Raw genomic sequence first — 21,109 nt, 5'->3', positions numbered from 1 at the left:
AGATCCAGGGGTCAGTACTAAATATCAACAGTGCTCTAGTCCAGGAAGGCCAGGCAGTCAGAAGAATGCTGCTTGCAACTGAGGTCTAAAACTATTTATGAGCAAATTTGTGAGAAAGGCAGGGAGACTGGATTATGGAATGTTTTTAACTGTTTCCCGACCACCCTATAGCAGAACTATTGTTATGGGGCAACAGGGCTGCCCAAAATCACGTGTGTATATATACGTGATTTTGCATTTCCGGGTAGGGAACGTGCGCGCCGCTTTACCCATGCCGCCATTGGCGGCTACAGCTGTTGATCACAGGGTCCTGACCGGAGATTCCCCGCCGCCAATCCGGCGATCGCCAAGGAACACTGATGGGAGAGGTCTGTATGTAAACAACACAGATCTCTCCCCTGTCAGCACCAGCATGCTGCTTTGTATTTTTCTGCATAACAGAGCAATACAAAGCAGCATGCTTACATAGTAGCACACACAGTAAAACAGCACACAGTTAACCCTTTGATTGCCCCAGATGTTAACCCCTTCCTGCCCAGTGACATTAGTACAGTGTCAGTGCTTTTTATTAGCACTAATCACTGTATTCGTGTCACTGGGGATGTCAGTGGCAGTTAGTCAGTCCCTACCCCCCCAGTGTCAGAATGCCCGCCACAGTCCTGCTATAAGTCGCTGATCACCACCATTACTAGTAAAAAAAAAAAATAATTAAAAAATTCCAGTATATAAACCGATATTTGTAGACGCTATAACTTTCACATAAACTGATTAATTTACACGTATTGGGATTTTTTAGCAAAGCTATGTAGCTGAATACATTTTGGCCTAAATTTATGAAGAACTTTGATTTTTAAAATTTTTTTACCGGACATGTTTTATAGCAAAAAGTCAAAATTGTAGGTCTTTTTTGTTTATAGTGCAAAAAATAAAAAATGCAGAGGCAATGAAATACCACCAAAAGACAGCTCCATTTGTGGGGAAAAAAATTACAAATTTCATTTAGATGCAGCGTTCCATGACCACGCAATTGTCAGTTAAAGTAACGCAGCGCCGTATCGCAAAAAATGGCCTGGTCAGGAAGGGGGTAAATCCTCCGGAGGATAAGTGGTTAAAAGGAGAGAACATGTGTGACAGGGCAAGGAAGATTACATTGTAAAATACAACCTCTTCTTGATTAATTTAGGTCTTTATAGCATAAAACATATCAGGGGACCTGTTTTTGTTTATTTTTCAGCTCTACTCTAAAGCCTGCACGATTAAAAATGGATGAACTGTTAGGAAGAGGAACTTCACCTAAGCTGTTGGAGAGGCCTGCGACTGGTGGAAAGAAAGAATTCAAACTGGATCCTAAGTACCAGAAAATGGCTGGTGAGCCAAGCCCCCCCCCCCATTTTTTTTTCAATAGAATGCACTAGAACGTAGTGTAATTAGGGCTTTATATTTGACAGAAAAAGAGGATCCACTGAGTGATGAAAACTTTGCTTTTGGTTCCTATCAACCTACAGTAGCCATGAGCCCTGAAGGACGCCCATCTCGCCGTTCATCAGTCAGGTACTAGGACTACTGGGCTGTTCAACTGTTCTCTTTTTATAAACCTCATCTACCCAGTTTGTCTTTCACTCTCTTGTTGCTACACATCTTGCTACTTCAGGTTTTAAAGGGAACCTTAAAGTGGAACTTCAACACCCACTGGCATCCCCCCCCCAATTTTTTTTTTTAACCTCTTCTTATCAGGTTGGGGGTTATGCACAATTTGGGTACAAACCTAGGGGATCCAGTGTTGTCCTGCTGAGTTCCTGTTCTGCCACCACTCTGGTCCCACGCCACCATGTTCTTGTGTGACATCGTGAGGCTGCTGGTTCTCCTGGGCTCAGCCAGCGAGTCGATCAATGCCATGTCGCGAGGCACACCCCCTCCTCCTTTTGTGGATGAAAGACTATACTTCCTAGGATATGTGATATGCATATTCCAGTAGGCACAGGGAGCACAGTGCACATTATTTGCCTAGGCGGGTTAACGAGAATGGGGGCGGGGTGGGACTGAAACATCCTCAATAAGAAAAGGTAAACAAACAGGAAAAAAAACTAAAAGCGTAAAATCTGTATGGTGGAGAGGTGGGAAGTTTGTTTTCAGGGTGAAGATCTGCTTTAAATATGGAAGTTGACATGCTTTTAAAGGTAAAAGCTCTGGGACTGATCCTGGCCTTACTGCTTACAGAGTCCCTGACATGAAGCAATCGTACAGCCAGAAAAGTCTTAAAGCCTAACTCCAGCCAAATGTTAGTTTTTAATAGAGTGGGAAAGAATTTCAATTTGTGCTAAGTGTTTTTTTTTTCTGTGACCTCCATTGTTGAGATATCCCTGAATTTCCTATACCTGTAACACCCACTGGTGAGATTCTCCTTCACTTCCTTTTCTAACAGGATCTTCTGATTGAAACAATGCTTTCTCCCTCCTCCACTCTATCCAAAATGATATAAAATTGTTTTTTTTTCCTGGAGTTGAACTTTTTTTGAAGTCTGAACTTTCACCCTGCACGAGTGTTTCAGGTCAGCAGCTTTAAATTAAGTCAGCATGGCAGTTCCCACAATTTTGGCAGGTTAACTTTTAAATCTGAAGTTTAATCCTCTAATATTTTGCCTTCCCTGGTTTCTCCTTTTCCTCCTTATCAAAATGGTAAATAAAACATTTCTTTTTCATTACATACCTCAGTGGTGTAATCGGAGGTTCTATGTGCTTCTCTATGCAGTGCAGAAAGAACATATCTGGTGGGAGGGGCCTGCAGAGTGCTGTACATAGCTTCCTGAAAAAAATGACCGTACCATACCCCTCCTAAGTGCCCTCAGCGCTGATGCAAGCAGTGAATTGTCTCTTGGGAGGAGTAATGCAAATATTAAAATACCTTGATGGGTGAATGTCCGTTTGCTATGCAGTTATTAACTGATTGGAAGTCATTTATCACTGTTTTGATGCATGTAAAAAGAAAATCCTATTGGTTGCAGCAATTTGAATCTTGTTTCATTTTAAACCACCATAATAAATGAGTCTGTTGAAGCTGCATTTATCTTTTGATTTACAAACAGATTTTCTGAGGACGGTAATGAAAACTTGAAATCAGATGCAAGGTCGCTCACTTCCACCCCAGTAGCTCGAAGTCCAGCCCATGGTGCAAAGAGTGGGGCTGATTGGTTGGGACTTAAAGATGATGATGTACGAGATCTGTCTCCTTCAGTTTCTTTAAAAGACCCATCCCACACATCTGTTGTAATGCCAAATTCTGCTGGACGTCCCCCATCTGGGACAAAACCAGATAACCAAACTACTCCTCAGCCAAGAAGCAGCCAAACTACACCCCAGTCAAAGGCCAATCAGGCTACACCACCCCCCAGAACCATTGAGAATATACCTGTGCCAAGAGTTGGTGAAATTACACCTGTGCCAGGAACTGGTGAGCCTCTAACCCAGCCAAGAGGCACCAGCGCAGAGATCACTATTGTGCCTCAGGAAGATGATGAGTGGTTGATTTCTGCCTTGGCTCGTAAGAAAACTCAAAAGCAAGAGAAGGTAGAAGAACAAATAGGGCAGAACCAAAGTGGACTAAAAGAGGAATCTAGAAGTGGGTTAGTATTCTTACCCATGTGCAAAATCAAAACTGGTGGGTTAAAATGTCTTTTAGTTTTTTTGCCATCTGTGTACCTTTGGGGAGATTATGCTTCTCTTCTTTTTCTGCAGTAAAAATGGAAGTAAGAGGAAATTAAACAGTGAGGAAAATCGCCTTGGTGATGAGCAAGTTCAGGTTCAGGATTCAACTTCAGGGTTCAGAGCTGTCCTGGCCAGTTTAAGTGGAAAAACAGCAGATTGAGAATAATTTGTCCTCAGTTTGCTGTGGCTAAGGAAAAGTAGACATTCCTAATATATCAATAAAGACCTGTAATAAGAAAATTAAAAATTGAAAAGCATTTATAAAAAAAAAAAAAAAAAGCACAAATGCACATACACCTACTGTATGTAAGGCTTTTGTACACGGCAATTATGCAACACACATTAGCTATCACCATACACACAGAGTAAGGGGAATAATTATTAGACCATTATTTATGCTTAACCCTAACTTGATGATCTGTAAAAATTGTTAGAGTATTTGGCTTAAAAAAAGATTGAATACAATGAAGACATTTCTCCTCACTTCCTACCTATTGTCACCAGGACAGTAAATAGGGGAAGGCCGTGATGGGCATACATACAGCACTGAAACCTAGGCAGAGTTACTAACCCTTTCCTAATTGAAAGCAAAATGCTTCACTTTAATTTCTGGTTATTTCTGCTATACTTTCTTGGAAACTGCTATACTTATTTCATCCTTCTGCATTAAAGGATAACTTCACCTTTTGAAAAAAACTAATAAATGCACAATTTTTGCAGGTAAAAAATGTGCAATTATTATTTTTTATCTAAGGAGCCTGCAGAGCATTGCGCTCCTGCAGACCCTCAGGATAGCTGTCTACGTACCTTGTATGGGCAGGCAGTTACTGAATGACAGGAAGATCAATAATTATTAACGGAGTGCTCACCAGGTCTCTTGTAGTTAATTAAAGCGATATTAAGGGTTCATATTTTCTTTTTTGTAAAATAACAAACATCTATACTTACCTGCTGTGTGCAGTGGTTTTGCACAGAGCAGCCTGGATCCTCCTCTGGTCCCCCTTAGGCTCTCCTGGCTGTTCCTTTCTTTTGGGTGCCCCCACAGCAAGCAGCTTGCTATGGGGGCACCTGCTGCTCCGTGTATCCAATCACACATTGAACCGCAGCTTGACCATGCCCCTTTCTCTCCTCATTGGCTGACTGGCTGTGATTGACAGCAGTAGGAGCCAATGGCTCCTGCTTGCTGTCTTAGCCAATGAGGAGGCAGAGACCCGAGACAGCCGAGGCTGTTGTGCACATTGATGGATCGCGATGAGGCTCAGGTAAGTATTGAGGGGGCTGGAGGCACTGCTGCATACAGAAGATGTTTTACCTTCATGTATAGAATTCATGTAGGTAAAAAACCTTGAGCCTTTACAACCAGAACTACAAGCCGTCAGCTGCAATGTCTGACGGTACTTGTAGGCTATTCCTTCACAGGAAACTAAATGAATAATGTGACCTGCATGGCCATGCTTTTTTTAAGTTGTGACGGTGGGTGGGGGGAGAAGATCCTTTGCCTGCTGTCACAGGGAGGGGGTTGCGGGGTGCAGCTAATGGAACATGTTACATATTCCACCCTAAAAACTGGTGAAACATTTAATATGTTCCAAAAGTAAACTTATCCTTCGACTCTGTTGCCAGTCTGAAATTGCTAGGAAAAGCTGTCCTTGTGTAGAAGAAAGTAAATACTTACCTCTGCCGTGCTGAGAGTCTAGGAATGGAAGACCGACAGATGAATGAAAGGTCCCCCTTCTCCCCTCATAGATTATTTTTCATTCACGGAAGCTAAAGTACAGTCTCTATGAATGTAGAAGGGGGATGGAAAGGGCAGGTGTAGTTGGCACTCTTGAGTACATAAAACAGGTCCCTTGACTTCTATTAACCCTTGTTGCACCAGAAAATTACAGCTGTGGGGTATGGGGGGGGGGGGCAGGTCAGAGGACAGAGATTTTCTTCTAAAACTGCAACTTGCAGCACAAGGGACACCGATCATTGGCTGTAATACCCCTTGTGTTAATGTTTTTTTTTTTTTTTCTTTTTCAATTTTTACAAAACTTTAACCCTTTGAGGACCAAGGGACGTATTTGTCCCATGTTTGTAATTGCGTGTATCATCTGATTAAGAACTTAAAACTCTTTTTTTTTTTGGTTTGAGTCAAAATATTAGTTCTTGTCAACAAACAACAAATGGATCTAGCTTTTTGCCAATTATTTCATGAAATGGCTTAGTTACAGCAACTGAAGTGTACGAACTTTAAAAACAAAAAAATGTATTCTTTTGGCGTTCCAAAATCTTACGGTCCTCAAAGGGTTAAGGTAGCCCATTAATTTTAGGGTGCCAACACACCCCGGGGTGGCCCAAATCGCACACAACCCCCTTTTTTTTTTTCACTCCTTTTCCAACGCACCACCTTGAGCACTAACGCAAAATATCAATTCATGATACTTGTGTTACCAAAATGCAAAAGTGAGAATCTACCCTTAGATATACCTGGAAGAAATAAAGAGTTGTTTATTTTACGATGAGTGATTATGTAAAACTTGCTATCACTTATCTTCCAGAGCCCCAGTTGCATTAGTGAACACTACGCAGCAGCCCGGTCTTGGCGGCACAGTTACTGAGGCTGTACCAGCTGCAGCAGAAGTATCTAGGTGTGTATTACTAGATTTGTTTTCATAAAGCTTTCAGTCTATACCATGTGAACGAACGATTTCATGTTCATCTCTCCTCATAGGACCCCTCTACCTTGGGAAAGTACTAGAAAAGGAACTCCTTCAGTTCATTCTTCCATTATTCCTGCAGGTCCTAGACAAAATGGAAGCCTTAAGACAGGTATACTTCTCCATCCTCAAGGAGTTAAAGGGCCAGAAGATTTCAATTGTTTTTAGAGCGTCATCGAATTTATATTAGTGATTCTATTCATGAGCTTTCCATAATTATTATTATTATTATACAGTATTTATAAAGCGCCAATAGTTCGCTCAGCGCTGTACATTACAAAGGGGGACAGAACATGTGACAGAACAATACCAATACAATGCAAAACATGAGGGGATTGAGGGCCCTGCTCTTTCGAGCTTACAATCTAGGAGATTAATAACAGAAAATACTCCTGAGAGGACATTTTATTTGTAGTTGGTTTCCTGTTGGTTATGCAAAATGTACCAACTGCTTTTTGAAAGCCTCCATTAACCACTTCAAGTCCAGACACTTTCACCCTCTTCCTGTCCAGGCCAATTTTCAGCTTTCAGTGCTATCACACTTTGAATGAAACTTGCGTGGTCATGCAACACTGTACCCATATATATTTTTTAGCTTTTTTTGAGACAGATATAACTTTATTTTGGTGGTATTTATTCACCGCTGGGATTTTTATTTTTTTGTTATATAAATGAAAAAGTCCAAACATTTTGAAAAAAAAGTGATTTTCTTCTAAAATTTTGCAAGTAAATCTTTTTCATAAATCATGGCCAAAATGTATTCAGCTATCTTTTTAGTAAAAAAAGAAATAACCCAAATTAGTTTATAACCAAAAATTATTACATTTTAATTTTTTTTAGATTTTTTGTTTTTGTTTTTTTTTAACATACTGTCACCCTAGCAGTACAGTGTCACCATAGTGACACTGTACTACTTGTGGGGGGTGATGAAGCTTTTTTTTTTGTTACACTGATTGCTTTTACTCCCATAAAGGCTGTAAAAGTAATCTTTTCCCCTTCTCTCTGGCTGCATTCTTGCAGCCATTGAGAAATACTATGAGATCTGCGAATAGTCACAGCTTGTCACATAGTACAAGGCTGTTGTTAATAGTACCATGTGACCTCTGTGATCATTCACAGATTTCACTAGTAGTAAGCAATGATGTCAGGAAGTGACATCTTGCTTACTACTATTCATGTGATCACTGATTGGCCAATCAGTGATCACATGATCGGGACCTCACACAGAGGTCCCGTACAGCGATCGGTGTTCCCAGGGAGCGCTCACAGGCACTGAATGCGGAGGCCCTTTATAAAGCCACCCCCTCCTGCACTGCTCCCGTCCGACCATCCTGGAAGTGGTTAAACAAAATGGCACACAGCACATTATGAAATAAAATACTGTGCATTTTCAATTATAAATGAATTATATAGAGCTCTGATGAAGAAGGGTCTCCCTTTGAAATGTGTCAGCCTCACTTTGAAAGTCTACCCTTGTGACATGACTTACATTGGCTCTACACTTCCCAGTTCCTTTGAGGATCTGTAATGCTTGTTTTACATCCTGGTTTGTGAGTATATATATTTTATTAAATTGAATTACTGAGGTAATGCGCAAGGTTGGTGCGCTCTTTCTTTTTGCTTCACTTCACAGTATCAGTCAGGCTTCCCCAGCCTTGTTGTAGAGCTGCACATCCTTCCATGCACTGGTGGAATTGTTTTGAGGTTCCTCGATTCCTCCCCTTTAAGTTTTTAATCTTACTTAGACTTTTTCATATCTATACTATTAAAAATAAGCCTTATTTAACCACTTCCCGCCCTGCCTATAGTCAAATGACGGCCGGGCGAACCTCTTGTCCCTCTGGGAGGGCGTCCTATGACTTCCTTCCCAGACTGCGCTTTGCGCGTGCCAACAGGGCCTTGCTGTGGCGAGATTTGTCACCTGCTGTGTACCTTGGACACGGCCGATGATAGATCTGTGTACAGGCCCCGTTGCCAGTACCATGTGACCTGCTGTGACCAATCACAGCAGGTCACATGACAGTTATATATAAGGGCTACCTTTCATACCATCCATTGTATACAAATGTGTCTAGCTGTGAATGGTCACAGCAATCACATGCACAGGCTGGGCCAATCACAGCCCAGCTGTGTCATGTGATTAGCCGTGGCCAATCACAGCTAATCACAACCAAAAAAAACTAATTAATCGATTTCATTCAGTTAAATGCTTGCTTATAGCAAAAAAATTATTTGCTATAATCAATCAAATTGTAAAAAAAAAAAAAAAAAAATACTGATTACTTCCCCAAAGTAGTACAATTTTACTATGGTAACATTATACTACTTTGGTCATAGTGCAATAGGAAAAAATCTTTTAAAAAAAAGAGAAAGTATGTAATAAAAAATAACAAAAATAATAAAACATTTTAAAAAATGTATTTATTTCTTTCTTCATACTGTCAGCAGTCACTGTCCCTGATCACCGCCACACCAGTTATATGCTGACACTGTACTGCACTGGTGACAGTATGTGGAAAAAAAAAATTGTGAAAATAATTTTTTTAATTTCTTCATTTTCTGAAAATTTATGTCCAAAAAATTACAACTTCAAAAAACTCGCCATGTCTCTTATGAAATACATCGGACTGTCTACTTTGCAAAAAGGGGTCATTTGGGGGATATCTGTACTGTTCTGACATTTTTGGGCCTCAAGAAATTAGATTGGCTGTCAGTACTTCAGGATTGGTCAATTTTCAGATATATCCCATAGTTTGTGAACTCTATAACTTTCCTACACACTAAATAATAAATACTGATTTGGGTTATTTTCACCAAAGAAATGTAGCAGAATACATCTTGGCCTAAATTTATGAAGAACAATTATTTATTTGAAAACTTTTATAAGAGAAACAAAATTTTTCTAAATTTTAGATAATTTTTTGTTAATTTAGCAAAAAGAAAAAACAACGGTGGTGATTAAATACTGTCAAAAGAAAGCTCTAGTTGTGTGAACAAAATGATAAAATTTTAGTTCGGGAACAGTGTTGCATGACCGCGCAATTGTCATTCAAAGTGTGAGAGCCTGGGCAGGAAGGGGGTAAAAGTGCCCGGTATTGAAGTGGTTACGTTTTTAATCTTACTTGGACTTTTTCACATCTATACTATTACAAATAAGCCTTATTTAAGCAAATGCTGCTACTAGCAATAGTCCTGTTTTTTGTAATATTTTTTTTAATATATTTTATCTCATTTTTAATATATATATAATAATCTGCTCATCCTTTTTTTTTTTTTCATAGTTCCTTTAGCTGGACCTTCAGATTCTCATAGAGAGCAAATTCAGGTTTGTATACATTGTTCTTCATCTTTGCTGAGTTTGAAGGTTCTTTGTTAACAACACTCACCCAAAATTCCTGTTCTCTCTTCATTTACAAGCTGACATTTGTGTGAGATGTGAACAGGAAGCATTTTACAAAGCTTTCAGCCAGCTGCAAGCAGCTTTCTTGAAGCTTTTACAGCACCATTTTAGTGCCAGGTTTGGGATGTTGACATACATTGGTATCACTGCCCATGTCTTTAAAAAAAAAAAAAAAAGCTGAGACTGGATGTCTTTAGCTGCCTTTTAATGAGTCTGGGCTTCTGGTGCATTGCTTTACATTTTAAATCTGAACTCCAGGCAAATATAAATGGCACGAATTAAAGGAGATCTAAAATCTATAGTCGCAGCATAAACTTTCATTTTATATCATCAGCATTGTAATAGCAATACAAACAATAGTTTATATTTGACAATCGAATTTAAGCATAGTTAAATATCTCCTTGTTGTGATTTCTGCCTGTCTGCTGGCCATCTCTTTCCACAACTTCTGAATTTCCTGCAGCTTCTCCTCTGCTGTCTGTTTACATTCAATTCCTAAGGACTACATATCCCATGGTACCTTGCTACCTTCAAGCAGTGATGTGTGTTTCCTGTACTGACTTTATAATGACACCTCCTCTTGCTCACCTACAATGGAAAAAAAAGAAATATAAATAGCTGCCGCATTCAAAGATTAAAAATAACTTTCAAACCTTCTAAGATATTATCAAATAACCAAACTATACATGTGATCATATATGTAATAGTCTAATACTGTGCAGTAACACAATCTTATCCAACTTTGTGTAACAAATGTAAATTACTTGTGCAAAACCATGAATAACACAAATCCGTATGTGATAAATGGTGCAATACTTCTTCCCAATATGGATTATATCTCCCAAAAGAGTGTGAGTCTCCACCAGCTGAGAACCTATATGGACATTGAACTTCCAATGCAGTTGATCCTACCTTATGATGGGACACAGAAAATAAAAAATGGTGTTCCCTGTATAAAATAAATGGTCCCTTTGTTTACAGTTAAAAAATCGTTCACATATAGCACATTTAAAAAGAGGCTACTATCTCTCATCCACAAGCCAGATTTCATCTGCTGCTCACCACCTGCTACAAGATCCCACTGACAGCTCCAGCGAGATGTAGGATCAGGCTGCAATTCCAAGCTAGACTTCGGGCCTGGACTTGGACCTGGGACCTCTGCTGTGTCTGGTAGTAGCTCTTCTCACTGAGCAACCTGAGATGGAGTACAGCACTCTGCCCTGATCCATTGAACAATCCTACCTTGTGCCTTGTTGTCTGCTGAACCTTGAACTCTTTGCTCCTTCCACGAACTTCCTGATTTAAGCCATTTCTCTGCACTTCCTGTTATCCAGATTATTGTGCCTTCTCCCGCCATTATCTTGCTCTTGTCTCTCCTGCTGCCATCCGTACTTTTGCTACCACTTGTTACTGACCTTTGGCTTGTTCCTCAACTATGCTTCTGCCTGATTCCCAACCTGCAACCACCTGTTACCGACCTTCAGCTTGTTTACTGACTAGGCTTCTGCCCGATCCTAACCTGCAACCACTTGTTACTGACCTTCAGCTTGTTTACTGACTAGGCTTCTGCCCGATCCTAACCTGCAACCACTTGTTACTGACCTTCAGCTTGTTTACTGACTACGCTTCTGTTTGATCCCAACTTGCAACCACTTGTTAGCGACCTTTGGCTTGTTTACTGACTACGCTTCTGTTTGATCCCAACTTGCAACCACTTGTTACTGACCTTCAGCTTGTTTACTGACTATGCTTCTGCCTGATCCCAACCTGCAGCTACTTGTTACCGACCTTCAGCTGGTTTACTGACTATGCTTCTGCCCGATCCCAACCTGCAACCACTTGTTACCGACCTTCGGCTTGTTTACTGACTACGCTTCTGTTTGATCCCTACCTGCGATATCTGCTACTGGTATGGTGATCCTGAGGAATGCAACCTGGTATTAACACACAGCAAAACCTATCTCCACCATCAGGAGCTCTGGTGAATACTGGTTAGTGCTTAGACCCCGCACCTCAGGTGATCCCACATCATCTGCCAGGGTGACCTGCTTGTATACCATCCTGCTGGTTGGTGGGAGCTTTTCTGCCACTATAGCTACTGGCCTCCGAGCCTGATACCTGACTTTGACAACCTCTGTGCAAACTAGATGTCTTGTGTAGCTCCGCCCCACGCGTTACACCGGCAATGACTTCATCAAAGGGATGGGAATGCTACAAAGTAACATAAACAATGCATGGCCCACCTCCCAGCTCTAAGCTGTCAGAGGGAACATCGCTGCTATGACAACTTGGAAACACTGGCCAAGATGCATTTGGGAGCCGTAACAACTGCTTAGACAGTATACTAAACCTGGGAGCTGGGAGGCAGTATTTATTATTAATGCGTTACATTTAAATATTTTTAATACAACAAATATAAGTACCTGAATTCACTTGGTATCATCTCCTTGCAATCTCTTTTACAACAGCACTCAGGGTTGGAGGGGGGAGGGGCAGGGCTGGTAGCCAATCAGGTACATGGCATCTGTGTATTTAGCCTTTTGCCTGGAGTTCAACTTTAAGGGGGAAGGGGCTGTCTCCAGGTAAACCTACTCTCAGTGTATTCCTTGATAGATATATATGTCCCAAGTTGGGAGTTTAATTAACTTTTATATTTAAGGATCACACTTTGCACAGGTGCCTGGACTTGGCATTATAAGTTCATATGTATTTGTAGTTGCCTGCTACAATAAAACCTCAGTTTTTAACCTAAAATGTGGAAACCATTTTATTAGGTTTATATTGATTTGCTGGGGAGTGTGCTTGGCAATCTCTTTAAAAGCTGTTATTGAACTTCAGCAGTCTAAGCATCAGCACTGCTTGATGTTGTATGAAAACCTGTTAGCACTGTGTTATAAAGTAACAACCTGAACTCCCCGTTAAAATGTTAACATTTCCAAATTAGAGGCAAAGGATTCTTTATAGGGGCAGATGGCCTTTATTTTACTAAAGAACCCAGCAATAATGCTCAGACTAATGACTCTTTTCTCTGTGTTTTGCAGCTTGGTCCTGTTGTGTTCAAGGCACCAGAAAATGACAAGGAGATGCTACGGTTAGAGGGCAGAATATTGGACTTGGAGGCAAAGGTAGTATTCAAGGTGTATTCAAATTCACATTTTTTGTATATCTAGAAGGAAGAAGGCTAATATGTGTTTTGTTTTGTTTTTTTATATTTATCACAGATCAGAAAGTTTCAGCTTGAGAAGGAACAGCAAAACATGCTAATGGAAACACTACAACAAAGACACAAAGAAGATCTGGAGCTCATAGAAAACGCACAAAGGTACGGCACAAGAAACAAATGGCTTTATCCAGTAAACCATGCATGCAGTAGTAGTGCAGTAGTAAGCAACAGCCTCCAACCTGAGCTGTTTTATTATTATTATTTTTATTATTATTATACAGTATTTATAAAGCGCCAATAGTTCGCTCAGCGCTGTACATTACAAAGGGAGACAGAACATGTTTTACCTGCCAGAAGATAATTTCTCTCCATCCAGTTCTGAAATTTGCGCAGCTCTGCCACAGGCACAATCCTGCCTGACAGGAGGAAATGGGGTGCCTCAAGACTGTCCATAAATTTAAAGGGTGACTTCACTAAAAGAAGGTTTACAAACACTGTTCTAGCCCACCCTTTGTCCTGAGAGGGACTCCATAAATCCATTTATAAAGCAGCTGTATGGCCTTACCACATCCACACTACTGCTGAAAAAAAGCATTGTTGTAAAGCACAAGAGTTTGATGCAAGAGAATCCGCACTTACTTTAACCAATTCAATAATGGGCAATTTTACACCTTCCTGCCCAGGCCATTTTCCAGGTTTCAGCGCTCTCACACTTTGAAGGACAATTGCGCGGTCATACAACACTGTACCCAAACTAAAATTTTATCATTTTCTTCACACAACTAGAGCTTTCTTTTCGTGGTATTTAATCACCGCCGCGGATTTTATTTTTTGCTAAATTATCAAAAAAAGACCGAACATTTTGAAGAAAAACATGTTTTTCTTTGTTTCTGTTATAAAAGTTTGCAAATAAATAATTGTTCTTCATAAATTTAGGCCAAGATGTATTCTGCTACATGTCTTTGGTTAAAATAACCCAAATTAGGATGTATTTTTTAGTTTGTAGGAAAGTTATAGAGTTCACAAACTATGGTATAGATCTGAATATTGATCAATCCTGAAGTACTGACAGCCAATCTAATTTCTTGAGGTCCAAGAATGTCAGAACAGTACAGATATCCCCCAAATGACCTCTTTTTGCAAAGTAGACAGTCCGACGTACTTCATAAGAGGCATGCAAGTTTTTTGAAGTTGTATTTTTTTGTCATAATTTTTCAGAAAATGAAAAAATTAAAAAAATTAGTTTCACTATTTTTTTATTACATATTGTCACCAGTGCAGTACATATAACTGGCATGGCGGTGATCAGGGATGCTGACTGGTGACAGTATGAAAAAAAAAAATTTTTTTTCATTATTCTTAATTTTTTATTACTTTTTTCTTTTTTTTAAGATTTTTTTTCAAATTTACTTTTTTTCACATTGTACTACTTTGGGGAAGTGATCAGTATTTTTTTTTTTTTTTTTTTTACACAATTTGCTTATAGCAAAGAATTACTTTGCTATAAGCAAGCATTTACCTGAATGACATCGATTCATTCAGGGTTTTTTTTTTGTGCTTAGCTGTGATTTGGCCACAGCTAATCACATGACATGTGCATGTGATTAGCTGTGATCATTCACAGCTAGACAGTAGTATACAATGGATGGTATGAATGAAGCCATCCATTGTATACAACTGTCATGTGACCTGCTGTGATTGGTCACAGCAGGTCACATGGTACCGGCAACGGGGCCGATACTCAGATCTGTCATCGGCCGTGTCCGAGGTACACGGCCAGTGACAGATCGAGCCGCTGCGCGGCTCTGCAAGCGCGAAAAGTGCGCATGTGCGGGAGGACGCCATTTCACATAGTTAACAGCAAGGCAACGTTTCTGAGTCTTGCAGGATCCCTTCATCAGGCATGTGATGTGATTAATATTTCCATGTGCAGTTGATTTTCTTACATTTTTGCTTTTTTGCACCCTACATTCACAGAAATCGCTTGAAGCTGGTGGAGGATTCTGCCCGCCAAAGAGAGGAACGCATCCAGAAAGAGAACCAGGAGCTTTCCTCACAATACCTTGCCCGCTGCCAGAGTGCAGAAAGTGAGAAAGCTGAACTGTTAGCCCAATATCAGCGTAAGCTGACAGAGTTCCAGCAGGAAAAGGACAAGGAGATAGAACGCATTAGGGAGCTGCAGAGGTCGGTGCCCAGGCTTGGGATTATCTTTTTCCTAGCTGGTGTGATAATTATTGGCATTATGTCATGTATCCACCTTCCTGCAGGTTGTCTGTCCAGGAAATGTGCCGAGACCATGAGGAGCAGCTGCAGCGACTAAAGAGACTGAAAGATCAGGAAATTGATGCCGTGACCAGCGCTTCATCACAGACGAGGTTAATTAGTGCTACAGCTTGACCATTCTTGTGCACGAATGTGTCTACACTTAGTGGTAGTTGTGTTTTTCAGATAAGGGATGTAGCCAGTGTTTTCAGGTTTCTTCTGTGAAATGACTGGTAGGGCTGTATAACAAGGCCTCACTATTAAAGTGTTACTAAACCCACAACCATAAAATGAGCCTGTATATGCAGTAAAGCATGCTTGTTATACTCACTGTGGAACCTAAGGGGTTAATCCTCTGCATTGTGTAAAAAGGCTGTTTGATCCTGTCTTCTCTGCCCCTCCTTTTGTTAAAATGACCACCTGATAAGACAGACTAAACCCATGGTCACATGCACATGCTCAGCTTGGTGTGTATTGCTAGAGAGGTTTTTTTTTTTTCTCCTTGATGCCCCCCAAATTACCCCTTTTTGGAAAGTAGACCGTCTGAGGCATTTAGTAAGAGACATGGTGAGTTTTTTTTGTTTTTTTTATAAAGTTAGAATTTTTTTGTCACAATTTTTTGAAAGTGAAGAAATTGTAATAAGATTTAGGTTTTTTTCACAATTTTTTTTTCTTTTTACATACTGTCACAAGTGCAGTACAACATCATCATGTGACTTATGTGTCAGTAATCAGAGATACTGCCTGGTGACAGTATGTCATACAGACACCATATATTCAACTTTTTTTTTTTCATTTTTTAACTTTTTTTTTGCATACTCTTTTATCAGAGTAGCTCAGTGTCACCATAGTATCACTGTACTACTCTGAGTGGTGGTAAGGGATATTTTCTTTTTTTGCTGTTACAATGAAGATCATTGTAACAGCAAAGTTTTCAACTGCCAAGAATGGGTTACATTCATGACAGCTGTGATCACTAGTGATTTGTGATCGACTACAGCTAATCACATGGTACAAGATGCTGGGATTGGCCTAGGTACCATGTGATAGCTGTGGACCAATCACAGCATAGGAAACAGCTGTTATAAATTAATGCATTCATAACAGCTTTATTGACACTGTGATCTCATAGCAATCACATAATCACCGGACTCTGAGTACCAGGATCCTCAGTCTGCATGCCCCTAAACTGGAGCAGGCTGGATGAAGCACATGTACATGATCCGGCTTGCCTGTGTTGCCCGCCTGCAATTAAAGTACTGTGGGCAGTCTGCAAATGGTTGATCTTGACTTCCCTAGTAAATGTCAAGCTTGGTTCTGCCCCTGCCTCACTGTTGGTCATTTATATTGCTAGATGCCTCATTAACCAATAAGGAGGCTCCGAGTAAAACCACGCTTGACTTTTAGGGTCTATGCATACTAGGAGCAGAAAAAAAAATGCAAGAACCTCTGGCAGAAAAAAACAGCATAAAAAATGCTCATAGTAGCTCCTATTGCACAAACGTTTAGAAGAGTTTATGGGCATTTGCTTTTATAGGTGTTTTTTCCAAAACATTTGAAAACCCTGAATGTGTCCTAATGCTGCATTTATGTGAATTTAGTGTTTTTTCTGCTTGAAAACTCCTCTCAAAAATGCACTTGTGTTGGGTTTTTTTATGGCTCTTAAACTATTCTCTTGAAAAATGCCTCTAAATGCTCTAATGTGCATGGACACATTGGATAACATTGAGCTGCTTCTACAGGCAGGATAAAAAAAGGCAAAACTCCTGTAGAAGCATTTTTTTTTGTTTGTTTTTATTAAGGCCAGTGTGCAGGGACCCTTACAAGAATAGTTGAGATTTGCATATTACTTCAGCTTTTTATTGTTTGATGTTTCTGCTGGAAATCATTTATCCAGGTTTGCAGCAGCTTTACATTACTTTGAAGGGCATCAGTCATGAGAGAAGTATGAGAACAATAGGGCTATTCTCTGCCAAAAGCTTGGCCTTAATTCTAACATTTGCATATACATGGTTGAAAAAAAGTAAATGTTAATAAACCATATATTATTGGCCATACATTGTTTATTTCTGCCTCTTTGAAGAAAGTGCCTTTCAGTTACATGATCAGGTTTTTTCTCCTTCCCTTCTGATTGTTTGAAATTAAGTTTCTTTGGCCATTGTCAGCTCATTGCAGGGTAGTAGTACTTAGTAGTTCCAGATATTTATTTCAGGTACTTATATAGTGCTGTTAATTTACGCAGCGCTTTACATATATATTGTACATTCACATCAGTCCCTAACCCTCAAGGGGTGTACAATCTAAGGTCCCTAACTTACATTCATACACATATTAGGGCCAATTTAGACAGGATCCAATTAACCTACCAGCATGTCCTTGGAGTGTGGGAGGAAACCAGAGACTTGGAGGAAATCCACGCAGGCACAGGGAGAACATGCAAACTCCAGGCAGGAGATTTATAATGAGAACAGTCGTTTCTGAAATTACCCTGCAGCCTTGTGACACCACTCGGGGACTTCTCAAAGACCATTGCCCAATTATAGCAATCCTGCTTTCTGAAGAATTTAACATCCTCATCCATCTGGGGGCCCTTCTTGTAAAGATCCTTTGAACAGGACATGCTTTATAGTCTTTTGGTTAAAATGGGAACCCCCTTAGTTTATGTGGATGGGAATGACCAGATCCTGTATGGTCAACTTTCTTTTTTAACCAAGGAGATTGGATACTAACATTTATAGGTAAAGTTGATCCAGGGAATATCCGATTGCCTCTCGGGGGATCAGGAAGGAATTTGTTCCCTGTAGGAGCAAATTGGATCATGCTTTGCTGGTTTTTGCCTTCCTCTGGATCAACTGTGGGTATAGGATTAGAACTTTTTTTTTTTTTTTTTTTAATGGTTGAACTGGATGGACTTTTTGTCTTTTTTTTCAGCCAGACTAACTATGTAACTGATATTTTTTTTTCCAGTGTTCTTTTTAAGAATCCAAACCCTTGCCTTTATTCGATCTTGCAAATCTTGGGAGCAATAATCTCCACAAATCCATACCAGACCTCTGCAGAGAGCCGTCTTACCTTTGTTTTATGTTTTTCATATGACTATTTCCATTATTCTTCCATGTTGTACTTTCATGATGGTCACTATTGTGTGGTCTTTTTTTCAGGTCATTAAATGGAGTCATTGAACAGATGGAGGCTTTTTCTTATAAGCTGAGTGATCTGTCTGTGCGAGTGGAGAACACCCAGATGAACACTTCCCAGGAGATAGAACTTGGAGCAAGACAGAGGGAGGGACAGCTTCGAGGTATAATACCAATCGTGCATACTATGGCCAATATTCACAATACACTGTTATCTAGAGCAGCCTTTCTCAACCAGGGTGCCTTGAGGTTTCTTCAGGGGTGCCTTGAGGTTTCTTCAGGGGTGCCTTGGCAAAATGTCTAAAATTACCCAAAACTTGTATACAAGCCAGCGGGTGGAACAAGCCTGCCTTCTAGTTACACAAAGCCACAGGTTTTCATTAGCACTATTACGACCTTCTAGCCGCCGGTGTCCTGACAACCAATGACATCATCCATTGATAAGGAGGATGTTAGCTGCCTGCACACCATCCTAGTTTGACCCTCCCCTGCCCCTCTCCATCAGTTGCTGGGGTCAAATTAGCTCAGTGAGGGAGAAGAAAAACATTTCAATACTAGTCAGTACCAGTGTGCAAAAGTGTATTGGCTTTGGAAGAGTAAATCACCTCTAATGTTGGGTGTCCTACATATGTGGATGTGTTCTATAAAACTATTAGAATAGTTTTTCACATTTTAGAATTGGGTGCGCTTTTAAAATTATGGACAGTCTTGAGGCTCAAGACTGTCCATCATTTTAAAGGGTGCCTCAGGACTGTCCATAATTTTAAAGGTTGCCTTGACTGGAAAAAAGCTTGAGAAACACTGATCTACAGATGTAAAATCAAAATTCCTTTGAAGTAATTCTGATATTTTCATCAGATTCAAATGTCCCTGTTTTCTGATTCAGCGTTACAGGAGCGTTTGACACGGCAGCAGAAAGATATGGAAGAGGAACGGAACAGCTTGCGTATGATCATCACCAACATGGAGACTAGACTGAGTGAGCAGAGCCGCCAGCTGGAACAGGTAGAAATGGCATTTTGGTGTCTGGTCACTGTTCTCTGCCTTGCTTGTGCTATATATGTTGGCTTACCAACATTTTATTTCCACAGGAACGTTGGAGGGTGTCTGCAGAACATGCCAAAATAGACTCGCTACAGCGCTCTCTAGAGGAACAAAAGAGAATAATGACCCAACAGATATCCCAGGAGAGAGAAGAGCTAGAGAGGGCAAAGGTCAGAAACTATTTTGTCACCTGGATTCAGAAACTGTTTTATCATCTGTATAAATAGCAGTCAACTTACAGTTAAAAACCCTGTTGCCAGACCGTCTAGTTGATAGGCTGCCTCTCTGTTCCCTGTGCCCCTGCTCCCACACCACCATTTTGAAAATGTGTGTCCAAGGTTAGCTCGTAATATAGTTGTATGGCCTGTGTGGAAAATTGAGCATTGGGCCATACAACATTACATTTGTCTGTTTAAAAAAATGAAAAAAACAACAAATGATTGTGTTGTCTCACACCACATGCGTGACATGAAGCGCATGGCGTCATGCACTTCCTTTTGCTCATGTGCAGTATGACAACACTGTGACATTTTGCAAGATCTTCCTAAAGGCATTGATGATGTTTCCTTCCCAGGAGGCATCAGTGCAGCCATCTTGGATATGATGTCAGCAGCCTTTAGATTTGCCAATCAAGTGAAACTCTATAGCACAGGTGTCAAACTGGCAGCCCTCCAGCTGTTGCGGAACTACAGTTCCCATGAGGCATTGCAAGGCTGAGTTACAAGCATGACTCCCACAGGCAAAGGCATGATGGGACTTGTAATCTCACAACAGCTAGAGGGCCATCGGTTTGACACCCCTGCTCTGTAGTATTCCTCTTTGCTCCTCTCCCCAGAACTACAGAAAGGTTATGTACAGCGGTAATGGGGGGGGGGGGGGGGGTTTGGAGGGGAGACTCGGCCAGTACAGAAAGTAATAAGCAATTGACTCCTCCTGGAATAGTCAAATTTGCTAGCAGATTTATGAACACATTGCAATGATTAAAAAAACAATGGTATGGAAAAGAAGAACACTTCAGGTAAGTTTTTGAAATACCTGTTTATGTGCTTTTACCTGGAATTTGGTGACAGGCTTTTAACACATTAAATCTTTTAAGGGTCAGTCTGATGTTTCTGCATTTGAATTATTGTAAATCTCTCAGGAACTCTATTGATAACAACATTTCTGTGCTTGATCTTCGGTAAAGTCCAACTACGCATCTTTTTTTTATTTTGAATCCTGGGTAAAATAGAGATGGATTAGAAGCTCCTATTGCTGTCTACTGAATTCCAATCTTAGTGATAGAGTCAACAGTAGAAACCTGACAAAGGTTCAAATTCTAACCTTTCTTTGCTCACTAAACTAAAATGCTTTTTTGTTCTTTGTGTCCCCATTAAAGATTCTGCTTAATTCTGCCCTGGTGAACATATAGGAGAATCTTCCCAATGGGGATATAAACAAAAATATGATCGGGGTTCCAACTTATGCCCATTCTATCCAGAACTCTTGTAACAAAATGTGTTATTAAAGTTTTATGTTGATTTTTATATAGTCCTGGTAACACATTTTTTTTTTCAAATGTAAGCCAAAGCAATCTGTTCCAAATTCAAAAATCTGTGAAAATCCAAGATGCATAAATGTAAATAGAGGGCAGTACTAAATAAAGCAAAAAACACAATTTATATAATCAGGTACTATAATACACCTCCCTCTTCAATCAA

At 40.2% G+C, this 21,109-nt stretch overlaps 1 protein-coding gene across 3 annotated transcripts in view; it reads left to right on the top strand.

The window, feature by feature from the left end:
• Positions 1 to 21,109, top strand: part of FBF1 (Fas binding factor 1) — a 100,165-nt gene that overhangs the window by 52,199 nt on the left and 26,857 nt on the right. For all 3 annotated transcript variants that reach the window (XM_089690661.1, XM_089690660.1, XM_089690662.1), the window contains 13 exons: positions 1,235 to 1,368; positions 1,449 to 1,551; positions 3,083 to 3,619; positions 6,245 to 6,334; positions 6,418 to 6,515; positions 9,685 to 9,728; positions 12,845 to 12,928; positions 13,025 to 13,125; positions 14,944 to 15,150; positions 15,234 to 15,341; positions 18,390 to 18,529; positions 19,252 to 19,370; positions 19,457 to 19,579. In XM_089690661.1, the coding sequence (XP_089546787.1) occupies positions 1,235 to 1,368; positions 1,449 to 1,551; positions 3,083 to 3,619; positions 6,245 to 6,334; positions 6,418 to 6,515; positions 9,685 to 9,728; positions 12,845 to 12,928; positions 13,025 to 13,125; positions 14,944 to 15,150; positions 15,234 to 15,341; positions 18,390 to 18,529; positions 19,252 to 19,370; positions 19,457 to 19,579 (1,888 nt within the window). The remainder of the gene's footprint in view (positions 1 to 1,234; positions 1,369 to 1,448; positions 1,552 to 3,082; positions 3,620 to 6,244; positions 6,335 to 6,417; positions 6,516 to 9,684; positions 9,729 to 12,844; positions 12,929 to 13,024; positions 13,126 to 14,943; positions 15,151 to 15,233; positions 15,342 to 18,389; positions 18,530 to 19,251; positions 19,371 to 19,456; positions 19,580 to 21,109) is intronic.

Source organism: Staurois parvus, unplaced genomic scaffold (assembly GCF_062004578.1).
Source record: "Staurois parvus isolate SC_StPar_1 unplaced genomic scaffold, SC_StPar_1.0 ptg000538l, whole genome shotgun sequence".
Taxonomy (NCBI): domain Eukaryota; kingdom Metazoa; phylum Chordata; class Amphibia; order Anura; family Ranidae; genus Staurois; species Staurois parvus.
The sequence above is the reverse complement of the archived record's forward strand: the minus strand, read 5'-3'. Positions and strand labels throughout refer to the sequence as shown.